The sequence below is a fragment of the Carcharodon carcharias genome, chromosome 2 (genome assembly GCF_017639515.1).
Source record: "Carcharodon carcharias isolate sCarCar2 chromosome 2, sCarCar2.pri, whole genome shotgun sequence".
In the NCBI taxonomy this organism is placed as follows: Eukaryota; Metazoa; Chordata; class Chondrichthyes; order Lamniformes; family Lamnidae; genus Carcharodon; species Carcharodon carcharias.
The window spans coordinates 57,077,800-57,091,387 of NC_054468.1; the positions used below are offsets into that span (position 1 = coordinate 57,077,800).

General features: G+C 46.4%; 1 protein-coding gene across 1 annotated transcript in view; it reads left to right on the forward strand.

The window, feature by feature from the left end:
• Window positions 1-11,901: 11,901 nt before the first annotated feature.
• The window catches only part of LOC121287416 (transient receptor potential cation channel subfamily V member 6-like), a 150,061-nt gene continuing 148,374 nt past the window's right edge, over window positions 11,902-13,588 (forward strand). The window contains exon 1 of the mRNA XM_041205280.1: window positions 11,902-12,059. Within this exon, the coding sequence (XP_041061214.1) occupies window positions 11,902-12,059 (158 nt within the window). The remainder of the gene's footprint in view (window positions 12,060-13,588) is intronic.

The window sequence follows — 13,588 nt, forward strand, 5'->3', positions numbered from 1 at the left end:
GCGTGCATTGAAAAGCTCAGCACTGCCAGGGTGGGGGCGGGAGGAGGGTGGGCATGGGCGAGCACTGTGAGACATCTCCCTGAAGGCAGAGAGCTGCCTCAGGGAGCTGCAGACCCGAATATGTTCCAATAAAGTTTTAAAAAGCAGAAGAAAATGTCTGATCATCACAGTCAAGCACCTGAAAATATGGGTGATAAAAATGCTGCCCACAGATTTTAATTTTAATTTTAATTTTAGTTCATAACACAAACCTCACTCTGCTCTTGGATGAGGTTTCATGAAAACTGTAAAAGCCGCCTTGCCAATTCGCCCATCTGCCAACCATAAGGTTGGATGAGTGATGAAAAATAGCAGACAATTGCACTGTTAATGGGCTTAATTGCCCTCTTACTTGTCAGCAGGTGCACTTCCGACTTTTGCACGCGCCGACCGAGTGAAATATCACACAAGTGCACAATGACATCATTTTGCATGATTTCACACCCAATTGGGTCAGGCACGCTACTGCCCAATCAGCATAAAATTCAGCCCCTTGTCATCGTCAGGGGACAGCCCTCTGCACCATATAACAGGCAAGAAGATGAGGATAAGGAGGAGGAAGAGGAAGTGGAGGATAAGAAAGAGGAGGAGGCAGAAGAGGGAAGGAGGCTGCAGCCTAGACAGCCCCTTTCTTCCAAGGCAGTATGTGAAAAACTAATTCTGGTGCAATACCAGTAATGTCAATTCTAATCCTCCATTCACCAAATGTCCCACACACCTTACCTTCCCTCTATCTCTGGCCATCACATTGTGCTCTTTGCCACAAAGTAAGAATACCATTTTGCTTTCAGAGATTGCTGAAACTTGTTCTGCCACTAACACATTCCGCTATCTGTCCTTTATGCCACTATTAGCACCTCCCTTAGCCTTTAACACTATCATTACCACTCCCTTTGTCTTGTCTCCATGAAATCTCTCCTGAGCTCCCACCTATCCCTGTCCTTCTATTTTGCTCCACCTGCTCCACCTCCTCTCTTCAACAGTATAAAACTCATCACATTTCTACTTCCTTTCAGCTCTGAAGAAGAGTCATACGGACGTTAACTCTGTTTCTCTCTGCACAGATGCTGCCAGATCTGCTGAGTATTTCCAGCATTTTCTGTTTTTATTTCAGATTTCCAGCATCTGCAGTATTTTGCTTTTATTTTAGACATTGCATCATGGTTGGATCCACTGATGTGTCGATGGCGTTAACCACCAGTTACATGCTGGAAAAGATGGGCTCCAAGCTCAATGCAAATCTCTGTGCCAAGTTGGTGCTGGACTCTTTCATACTCCTTGATCTTGGATACAAGCTCTTAGATAGGCTGCCTAATGCAGCAAGTATTTCAATTTGTGTAACCATCAGCCCTTTTCTGTCGAAGGGTCATGAGGACTCGAAACGTCAACTCTTTTCTTCTCCGCCAATGCTGCCGGACCTGCTGAGTTTTTCCAGGTAATTCTGTTTTTGTTTTGGATTTCCAGCATCCGCAGTTTTTTTGTTTTTAGCCCTTTTCTGTAGATTGACCTGTCAACGTTTTCTGCAGTAGAACTTATGCATGATCTCTACTAATATAGATAATAAACCTTGGGAGGTCAGGGACTTTGAGGCCCCCAACTCAGCAGATACATGGTGTTGGTGTTCCATAAGGTAGGGGAAATGGCTTTCAGTCTTGTTCTTGCTGGTACCGTGACCATCAAAATCTGCCACCAGGCCAACTATTGTATACGCTCCATCCAGTATCAGCTGCCAATCCATCCAGTTCAATTTACTGCATTTTCGTAAGGTTATTGGAGCAGGAATACTTCTCCAGGCTTCACAAAACCAGCCTGGTTTCCTCCTCCACACTATGAGAAAGAACCACCCCCACAGCCCCGCTACAAACCTGGCTTTCTCGAGCCAGCTAGAGCCAGCAGGCTGCGAAAGAGCTCTTTCTCTCTGCCTGAAGCCAACTGATTGAATGTCATTCAGACCTGGCTGTCAAAATACTCCCAGCCTCCCTATATGGTGGACAGCATGAGTGTTATTTCAGCCAGCTGCTCAAGTCTGCACTAGGAATTTTAACCTAGCCTGCCCACCACACTGACTGTATTATATTGGCCACTTGTTTTACACCCTGACTCAGATAAGCAGGTCCTGTAAAGCCAATGCAGGGGGCTGGCGCCTTATTGCAAACACCATGGGATCTTTAGAGCTCCAGATTTGATGAAGTTTGGACCTGGTATTTTGTGAAGCATTTGGAATTGTTGCTTTGCCGTCTCTCTTTAACTTTATTGAGGGCAATCTCATTGTGTCTGGGAGGGGGCTAGATTTTTGCAAAGTTGGCTCTCATTTTTCTGCAATGGTGAGCTTCATGGCAGCACATGCCAGAAGTCTCATCGTCTTGGCCATCAATCTCACTGATGCTAACCTGCTCCAAAGCTTTCTGGTCTTATAATTAGAATACACTGCAGGAAGCAGGCGGGTGGGCGAATCTGCCAGACGGCCTTTATGTTTTTCATGAAACCCTATCCAAGGGCGGAATGAGGTTTCCGTTATGAAATAACATAAAAATAAAAATCTGTGGGCAACATTTTTGTCATAAAGATGAATCGGGCACTCAGTCACAAGCTCAGAGCTGGAATGATGGCACATTCGCCATCAGAGCTATGGGTTTAGTAACTTCTTAAATAAACTTAAAACTTAAACCTACAATTATTGTAAGGTGTCATGTCCCTTTCAGTTTTTTGACAGTTTCCATGCTGCATGATATATAAATTCATGCCACTGCAAGTCATGGAATTATAGATTATTAATAATTCAGGAATAAATTAATTCTTGACTTATTTCTATTAATTATGAGGGCATAAAATGATCTAAGCTAGCTAACTGATTTTTTTTAACTCATTGAAAAGCTTTGGGTTTATGTGAGACTGAAGACCACAAATGGTTGTGGGCGGCAAAAATGACATAATCATGTGCTGACATTCCTCTGAGAACATGGACTTGAAGTGCTTTTGAGGTAATTGTGCAGCAATTTACTCATAACTGATTAAGCAGCCATGATTGATAACAAAATTAGGCTTATCAGGAAAGGTGTTTGTTGTGTTCCTGGTTTCAGTAAGGTTCATCACTGTGGCAAAACAGAGATGGGGTTGTTCACATTCTCAGTACAATCTCAGAAATCTGCTCCACAAAACTGAGACTGGATTTTCTGTTTTGGATGAAGACACCGGCATCAAATGTGGGTCCCGACCCCATAACATGCTGGGAAAATCAACAATTTTTGCGAGATTAGTCAATTAGTGGCCAGAGGAAGCACTTGCCACCCACTCAAGGATGATGGGGGCGGATGGAGGGGTGGGGTGGATCCCGAGGCTGGAGGGCCAATAGGAGGCCTTATAGCAATGACACGTCAGCAGCCCCGCCAATGAAGGAGGGAGCTGCCAATTCCTACATAGAAATAGAGAGAGGGCGTCTCAAGATGGAAGCACCCTCTGAAGGCCAGATAAAAAAAATGTAAATTAATAAAAGGCCACAGCTGCTTGGGCATGATCATGGTTGAGGCTGTGTTCTGGCAACCATGACATGTGTGGGGTGCAGATCCTAGCAGGGTGAAGCCACCACCCACAACCTCTGGGAGGTCATCTCACTTAACTGGCCAAGTTTCAGCCCCTGTTTAGAGCCTGCCTGCCAACTGGAAAAATCTAGTTTGTGCAGGAAAAGTGGTCAGCCTTCTTGCAAATGGCTTGGGGGAGGGGGGGGTGGCGGTGCAGGATGTTGCCGGCAAAAGGCACTCCAGCCGACAGCATGAAATTCCACCCACTCACATTTAGTCCCACCCCCACTAGCTATCAAAAATCCTGCACATGGTGTGACAATATTAAAACTTAAAATCTAGGTACGGAATGCTAATATTCAAACAGTTTAGCTGTCTAATCTTTGCAACAGCAATTCAGTTTAAATTATTTGTCCTCACCGTTGGGAGGACAGGCTCTGGCACAAGGGACGCAGAGCCAAGAGGTAGTCAAAGGTGGAAGGGGCCGCAGAAGATGTCACTATCCTGTTGCTAGGGTATACAGGCAGCGAAGCAGCTACCTCAATATGTCCTGAGGTGCAATGCCGAAGGAGGCTCTGTCTGTCAAAGGTGATAGTCAACACTCTCTGTTAGATGATTGGGCCAGAGATCTCAGCCAACTGTCTGGATGGGCACCCCATGCCCATGGCTCTAAAGGTCACAGCTACCTTCAACTTCTATGCATCCGGCTCTTTCCAGAGGTCGGTGGGTGATCTTTGCAGTGTCTCCCAATCAGCTGTCCACACTTGTGTCAAGCTGAGGTCGCTCTGTTCAGACAGGCATTGACCTTCATCCACTTCCGTTGGGACCAGGCAAATCAGACACAGTGAGCCACAGGCTTCGCGGCCATTGCTGGCTTCCCCTGCATCCAGGATGCTATAGACTGCACATATGTGGCCATCAAGGCGCCAGCAGGTGAACCTGGTGCCTTTGTCAACAGGAAGGGCTTCCACTGCATGAATGTGCAGATAGTGGGCACAATTTTCTGCCTTGCGAGTGGGCCTAACCCAATCTCCGGCAGGCGGGGAGCTGATCCCCGCCAGGGAAGCAGGCCTCGCCGCCATTTTACGTGGATGGGCCAATTAAGACCCGCCCAGCGTGATGCCCGGCGGGAAGCGCTATGCACTTCCTGTGCGGGTGGGGGGGGGGGATTCCCCAAATGTGAGAGTGTGCTCTTTTGCGCATGCGCACGAAAGAGCGCACATCTCCCTGAGGCTAGGTGCTGCCTCAGGGAGATCGCTGACAGTTCTAAAAACATTAAAAATAGAAAAAAATATCCTTAATATGTCCCCCTCATGTGGCAATGTCACATGAGATGGGACATGTTCATAATCTACACTAAAACTTTATTAAACTTTTTAAATCCCTACATGAAACCTCATCCCACTGGTGGATGAGGTTTTATGTTTTTTCTATTCCCCACCGGGGCTCCTGGCCTGCCCACCAACCTTAAGGTTGGACGGGCAGGTCCTTTAATTGTTTCAATGATCCTGTCAATGGCCTTAATTGGCCATTGACAGGTCACCGGGCCCACAGCTGATTTTGCCATGGGCCGGCCTTCCTGAAAATTTAAATGGACTGGGGTGATGTTGGGGGTTCCGCCCAACATCATCCCGCGTCATTTTACACGTTGGCGAGTGGGCCCCACCCCTGCTCACCAACGGCAAAATTCAGCCCAGTGTGTGATCACAAACTGCAGATTTTGCAAGTTTGCGCAAGGTAGCCAGGCAGTTCCCACGATGTCTACATCCTCGGACAATCCCAGGTGCCGGGGCTCTTCAGTGCTCTGGCCCGGCTGGATGGATGGCTGCTGGGTTGCTGGGTGACAAGGCCTATCTCCTCAGAAGGTGGTTCATGACGTCTCTCGCTATCCAAGAACAGAAGCTGAGCAGTGGTACAATAGAAGTCGCGGGCTTTGGTGGAGAGAGCCATCGATCTTCTCAAAATGCGTTTCAGGTGCCTGGACCTTTCCGGGAGCGCACTCTAGTACCCCCCCCGATCGAGTGTCCCTGATAGTGGTTGCGTGCTGCACTCTCCACAATCTTGCGCTGCAAAGGGAGGATGCTGTGGATGAAGACGATGTAGACGGAGTGGCTGTGGCTTAACACGATGAGTCCAGCAATGAGTCCGAGGATGAGCACACACAGGGAGATGCTGAGGTGGCAGATGCTGACCCGGGCATACTCCAGGGAGGCAGGGACACCCTGGATGCTCTAATCCAAGGAACCTTTAGCAAGCACAGCACATATGGACCTCTAACACAAGCCTGGGCTGCAGCCTCCGTGCTGGATAGGAGCATTGATGATGGGCTCAGTCGATAAATGTCAATGACACACAAATCACTCATACCATCTCAGGAATCCATCCACCTGCCTGAGAAAAGAGGCACCCCCAGCCATGTTAGACGATCTTAATTTAATGCTTTTACAAAAGTCTCCTAACATAACATAAATAAAATGGTGTCGCACTGCAAACACAATCAGAAGGAAGTCATAGGGGGGCCAACAAAAAACAACCAGCGATGAACTCGGGGTGTGCTTAAGGTGCCTTAATTTTACGTTTGCGGGTGTTATGTCTTTATGGTGGCCCCTCACTGGCACTGGCATCTGAGACAGCCTGCTCCCTCTGCTATTCTGCTGGCCTCAATGACCTTGGCGGATGCCCTCTGGCCTGTGGAGACTGTGCTTGCGCCGCATGGAGGGAGCTGCCAGCTCTGCAGCTGGCATTTCCCCAGTCATGACAGCCTCGTTGGATGCCATAGTCACTGGCAGAGGTGCGGAGAACCTGTCGGCCTCATCCTGAGAGGAGCTGTGAGGGGTTGCAGGTCCGAGCGCAACCCCAGGAACCCCTGGTCCTGTCCCTGGAGCTGTCTCACCATGAGAGTTGCCACTCTCTCCATGGCGGAAGCTTGGCACTCATGCATGAGGCTCAATACATTGGCTACAGTCCGCTTGGACTCCTCCGCCACTGACACCAAGCCAAGCACAGCCTCATGTATCTCCACCAGATAGTCCCGCACACCCGGCTGCATCTCATGAATTGGCTGCATCGCGGACGACTCCACAGGCTCATCATCAGACACGGACTGAGCATATGCCTGGGCCCCTGCAGTACTTCGACTGCTAGTGCCATGGGCACTCTCTGTCTCTGCCAGCTCCTCCAGCGACTGTGAAGTGCCCTCTCCGCTGTGCCCCAGAACACGAGCTGAAGATCTGATGCCCACCAGGGTGCCGGTATCTGCGCTGGTGCTTGCCTGGCTGAGATGGTGTGATGCTGGTGACGTTGACATTTCATGCCCCTCAGGTTTCAGAGGGGGCCCTTGCTGCTCCGGGTCCCGGCTCTGCACCGCTGATGCTGAAAGGAAGAGTAAGGAAACTCGATCAGTTAGCGGACAATGTCAATGTACATGCCTGTCCCCCGGATCATCATGCACTCATCATTCCACACGCAATGGGCAAGCCATGTTGGTAATGTCACTCACTCAACAATCAGCACTGCCATGGCTGTTGGGAGACTGCTGGTGACGTGAGCGCTGGACACACTTACCTGCCTGTGGAACACCAGCCTCTCCAGCTCCGGTGGACCTGGGCGCATGGCGTGTCTCCAGGTCGAGGGCCTCCTGTTCAAAGCAGCTAAGCAGCATTATCTGGACTGGTGCACTGCCAGTACTCAGCCACTCGGCAGTGTTGTGAGAATTCTTCTCCTGGAAATGAGAAAAGAGCATTGATATGCGATACTCGTGCCGTGTATCTCCTAGCGGCCAGCCTACCCCAAGCCCAGTTGGCGATTGCAGGGGTCCAATGCATCCTTACCCCACTGCTGCCGAACACTCACACAAATATGCCAGGTGTGTCCGCTCTCCTCCACCCCCTCCCCCCACCTTGGCCACATTGTGCCTGCATTACACTTGGGAGCACACAGTTTAACCTGCTGTAGCCAGGAGGCACAATGACACGGAGCGCGGAGGGCAGCATATCTATCTGTGCCACGCCACCTTGAAGATTCCATCCCACCATGTCATCACCCTGACTTCGACATGTCCTGGAGTTCGAGCACTGCGCCTGCATGCAGATCCTCCAGGTTGCCCCCACCACAGTCATGTGGGTCTCAGTCCAGCACATGCTGCGGGTGCGGAACTCATCTCACCAGCACCCTCTCAGGCTGACCAATGCATAGGGAATATCTGCTGGCCCATCCAGCTATGGACACATGCCGTCAATGACTCATTGCATTCAGGCCAGTCAGACATGGATGGTCCGTCAGCGGAGGAGAAGCTTACATGATGGGTGAAGTGAATGATGCCAACATGCTACTCACTTTTCCCGTGCGCTTGCGGCACTGGATCCATGTGCACTGCACCACATCGGGGGAGCTCACGACCTCCACTGCCTCTTCCCACGCACGTTTGGTCAAGTGGGGTGGCCTCCTCCTCCTGTCCTGTGGGGCGAGCACCTCCCGCTGTGCTGCCACCTCCTCGAGGAGGGTAGCAAGGCACTCATCAGAAAACCGGGGCATTCATTGATCACCCGCCCTACCCTCCTGCATGGCCAGCCTAGATCTGCATTGTGCAGCAGCCTTGGAGGGGCTGCAACTTGCCTTTTAAACAGACCATTGGACCTGGCGGCAATTGCCGATCTGCCGTCGCCCGCCCACTCCTGCTATCCCCAAGAGCCGCAAAACACGCTGGGCAGGCTTTAATTGGCCCACCCGCGTAAAATGGCAGCGTGGACCCAATCACTGGTGGCGATCGGGTTCGCACCCTCCCACACCCGCTCCCACTCCATCCCCCGCCAGACAGAAAACTCTGCCCCATGGGATCTGGGGGAATGTAGCAAGCTGGATACAAAATTGGATCAGTGACAGGAAACAAAGGATAACTGTTGATGGATGTTTTTGTGACTGGCAGACTATTTCCAGTGGGGTTCCATAGGGCTCAGTACTAGATCCCCTGCTTTTTGTGGTATATATTAATGATTTGGATGTAAAAGTAGCGGGGATGATCCAGAAGTTTGTAGGCAGCACAATAAATTGAGAGTGAGGAGGATAGCTATAGACAGCAGGAAGATATGAATGGATGGCCAGCTGGGAAGAAAGGTGGCAAATGGAATTCAACCCTGAGGAGTGTGACATGATACATTTGGGAAGGCCAGACAGGGTAAACAATTACACAATAAATGGGAAGAGGTGTAGAGAAAGTGAGGGACCTTGGAGTGAATGTCCACAGATCCATGCATGTAGCAGCAGACGTTGCTAAAATGGTTAAGAAGGCATATGGAATCTTTTCATTTATTCACCAAGGCATAGAATAAAAAAGCAGGAGGGTTATGCTGGAACTATATAAAACATTAGTTAGGCCGTAGCTTGAGTACTGTGTGCAGTTCTGGTCACCTCATTACAGAAGGGATTTAAGTCTAAGCTTTTTGTCTTGGACTTATCAGGACATTTGCAAGAATACCAATATAAAGGGAAGACGACAATTTATACTGTATGGGAAGAGAGTGCTCATTGGTTAGTAAATGGCATTGCCTTGGAGAGTTACCACTGATGGTGACTTACAGTTAACTGTCAAGCATTGTTTGAAATTTAAACCAGGCAGCTTGACCATGATTGATCAAGTCATTGCCCTGAGGAATGAGTCAGTGAATGGCTGTCACTTATTTTGTTTAGCTGAAACAGGCACAATGTGTGTACATGTTCTTTCTGACTGCAAAGAACAGGGCCATGTGCCTTAATATATGTAGCTTCCAGTACACGCAAATGTACCAACTGCAAGCCTGACTGGCAATCAGTGTTGTCAGTGTAATTCTTAGTGCACTGAGGACCGTTTAGCAAATGTTGTCCAATCGTGGAGTCTAATCTAATGTTGGATACTGTGTTTTGAATTTTGCAAAATTGGGCTGGTTGGGTACAGTGTGCGAACAGTGGCTGGGACATGCTGTTTGATATGATCCGCCAGTCTTTGTGATGTACAGCCTACTACCTAGCTTCACACTGGCATTGAAATTCATATACCACATTACTCATTTGTGTGATAGGCAGAACATCTTTTTAGCGTGACGGTAGCATCTTGTTAGTGATGAATACCACTCATGTTGCTACTGCATAGTAGCAGCATGAAACAGCTAGCTTCATCTGTTGCTCAAATTTTTGAGATACCTTGCCCTTCCAGAGTAATCTGAAGTAGACTGGGCACCTATCAGAGCCGAAAGTGACAGCCTTAGGCCTGTTTATGAGCTTGTGCGATACACAGCATGAAATGATCTGATCAGGGTAGCCATTATCCTGCAGGATGCCTTTGATGTGCCCTATTTCAGCATCAAGCTTACATGGGGAGTAAATGGTTCAGGCCCTATTTACAAAGTTGCTGATAAAACCAATCTATAGCGCATGGAACTGTAAGAATCCCAATGTGTATATTGACCAGTGAAGGTAGGCTTGCAGTTGTCTATGGTAGAGAATCCCCAAGCAGATTTCTCAACTAGTACATCAAGGAAGGGGAGTTAATTTAACTGCCCCATTTCATAGGTGAATTTGAGCACAGGATGGAGCCCATTAAGACATGTAAGGAAACTATTACATGCAGCTGTGGATTTAAATATAGCAAACGTGCCATCCACATATGGAAATATGCGAGAGGTAGAATGTTAGGTGTCATTCCATCGAAGGCATGTTTCTCATGGAACCTAATAAAGATGTTTGCAAGAGCTGAGCCCAGGGGGATCCCATGGCAACTCCATTTACTTGGGCATGCATGGTGTCATTAAAACTGAACTCAACTGCATGAGTTGCCCAATTCATAAATTCAGTGAATACTGATTCACGCAATGGTGGCGGGTCTAGACGGCCATGATATAGTGCTGCAGCGCAAACATCTCTGGCTTCCTTAAGTAGAACATTGGTGAATAGGCTAGCATGGTCAAATGACCACATGGACACAGCATTGATTTCAATGTGCAAGTCCTTTATGACCTTCACAAATATGAAGGAATTCTTCACCATGTATGTGGAAAACTTGGTCAAAATTGGTTATAATAATTCACCCAGCCACTTGGCCAATTCATGTTGCATTATTGAGGTTACAGAGGAGATTTTTGATGAATTTGCCAGGACTGGAAAATTGCAGCAATGAGGAAAGATTGGTTAGACTGGGTTTGTTCTCCTTGGAACAGGGGAGGCTGAGGATTTGAGTTGATGAGGTGTACAAAATTGTGAGGGCCCTTGAAAGATTGAACAGGAAGGGCCTATTTAGCAGACAGGTCAGTGGCTAGGGGGGCATAGATTTAAAATGATTGGTAGAAAGATTAGAGGGGAGATGAGGAAATTTTTTTTTCGCCCAGAGGGTTGTGGGGGTCTGGAACTCTGCCTAAAAGGGTAGTAGAGGCAGAAACCTTCAATTTATTTAAAGGTGTCTGGATATGCACCTCAAGTGCTGTAATCTGCAGGGCTACTGACCAACAGCTGGAAAGTGGGATTAGGCTGAGTGGCTTATTTTTGGACCACTGCAGACACACTGGGCCAAGTGGCCTCTCTCTATTGATTCTATGAAATCTAGGAAAGTGGTGATTGTCATTGATTACAATGGAAGATTGAGGGGAAGAATGGATTTTTAGCTGCTTTGGCGAAGTTAATGGCAGAGCAGTGCAAATGCCACAAGGCATCTGACAGTGTATCTTACTCTATATTTCCTTGAACTATTGTGTATTAACAATGGTACACTCTTTTAATACATCATTACTTTGGCACATGTTTGCAGCAAATTCAGGCTCAGCTTTTCATTTCAACTTGTTGGCTAACTCAGATTTATGCACATTTTGAAAGTGTAATTAGCACCTTTGGCAATATTTCTGTAGGACTTCAGGATAACACACTAGGGAACATTCACTCCTACCACAGAGCATTTCGATGCTCAAAAGTGTCATTTTCAATCCTGCAAGACTCCAACTTGCTTGTTACATATATCCAATAGATCAGTAGAATGGAGGTAACTGAAATTCCCCTCCCTTTGATAAAATGAAAGTATTTTCAGCAGTATTTTTATGTGGCATCAGCGAGTGTGTTAAGTGAAAGTAAAAGTCCTGTAGTTCGGTACTCATCCCCACTGTACCTGTCTGGAGCCGGCAAGCAGAAGCCTGACGTCAGACGCGAAGTCTATAATACAGCCTCTGAAAGTCTCTGGCCAGAGGCGCTGTAATGGAAGAAGAGAAACCTGAATGATTATGGCAATGGGACTCTGGATGTTTAGGTATTTCCAGATTTCACCAAGAAACATTTGGGATGGCGTTACAGCGAGTGCGCGGTAATGAATATTAAAAAAAAAACGATTAAGATGGCTGCATTCAGAAAAGCGATTGACTGTTTCCTCGGCAGATTGAAAAATCCCATTTCGCCCACTCAATCAGCATCCAAGGACAGCGCATCTGACAAAGTTGGACTGGGAGGTCGGCAGAAGAACTTTAATAACGTGTTTGAAGTGAAAAATAGAGGGTAAGTGTAAGGACAAGTAAAATACTTAATGGAAAGAGCTTGTTTTCAAAACACTTATAAGTGCACTTAAACCTGGGTGAGAATATCATAGACAGCCGTTAACTGTTTGGTTTGATCAATAGTTAGAAATACTTTCAAAAATGTAAGATGACATGGTCCTAGCAGTTATGTACTTATATGTTGATTATGATCATTTTTCTATCATATTTCGTTCTGCCATGTTTTTCCCCTTTATCATAGTAAAGACCACCTCTACAGTCTAATTCTCTTGGGCACAGACTGCTGTATAAGCAATAACTGAGTATAGATATTTCTGTTATAATGTGTGTTTTTTGCTTGTTTGGATAGTTTTATTGAAATACAAATAATTGAATATTGTGTAAAAGGATTGGTGACCATTGTCTACCCTTGCATCCTTGAGGGTTTGTTTACTTTGTCATTAACTGTTAAATATACCTTTGGTAAAAGGTGGATTATTGGGATTAGAAATCTGATAAACTATAGACAAAAAGACAACAACTTGTTTTTTTGGGTAAAGGGCCATTTATCCTTTATGTTGCATACAAAAGCAGAAACCTCTGAACATTTGGTATATGTTACATCTTTCTCCTTTTTAAGGAATGATATGTGTCTTTATTACTTTTAGTTCTGCCATAAAATAGTGGACCAGTGTATCCACCTGTAATTCATAATTCAACAGCAATGCAACAGAAGTAATTATATATTTATAATAAAGACTTCCATTTCTGGGGAAATTTGCTGTGATTATTGCATTGACTATTTAAATTGGCAATTTGAAATGATTTATACAAAGAGAAGGATCCTTTCAATTAGCAATTTCTGTGGGATTTTCCCCATTCACAAATCAAATGCTAGACAGATGCTTTGTTCCAAGGCCCCTAAATATATTACAAAACAAAAATAAAAATACCTTGAAAAACTCAGCAAGTCTGACAGCATCTGCGGAGAGGAACACAGTTAACGTTTCGAGTCCGTATGACTCTTCAACAGAACTAGTTCTGTTGAAGAGTCATATGGACTCGAAACGTTAACCGTGTTCCCCTCCGCAGATGCTGTCAGACTTGCTGAGTTTTTCAAGGTATTTTTATGTTTGTTTTGGATTTCCAGCATCTGCAGTTTTTTGCTTTTATCCCCTAAATATATTGTTCAGTAATCAACTGCTAATTGGTATACAAACAAAACCTAGGCACCACTGTCTAATGTTTCCTTGCCAGTGGTTCCTGAGGTGCCTGAGTTCCATTATTTTAGTCTGCTTAAGAGACACCTCTATTCATCTCTGCATTGTATTTTCCCTAAAGGACAAACTGAGATTGGAATTCACCAGGTTAAAAAATGCAGAAACATTTACGTCTCCAGTTTCTATTGTGCAGAACTTGGTATCTTATTCTCCTTGTATGGCCACCTGCTTGGCTTAAAATATTTCATTTAATAGGAATGATTGGGAAGTTGTTTCGTATATTGGAAGTTGTATCTTTGATCAAAAGTATCTGGATTTACTTTCAGCATAA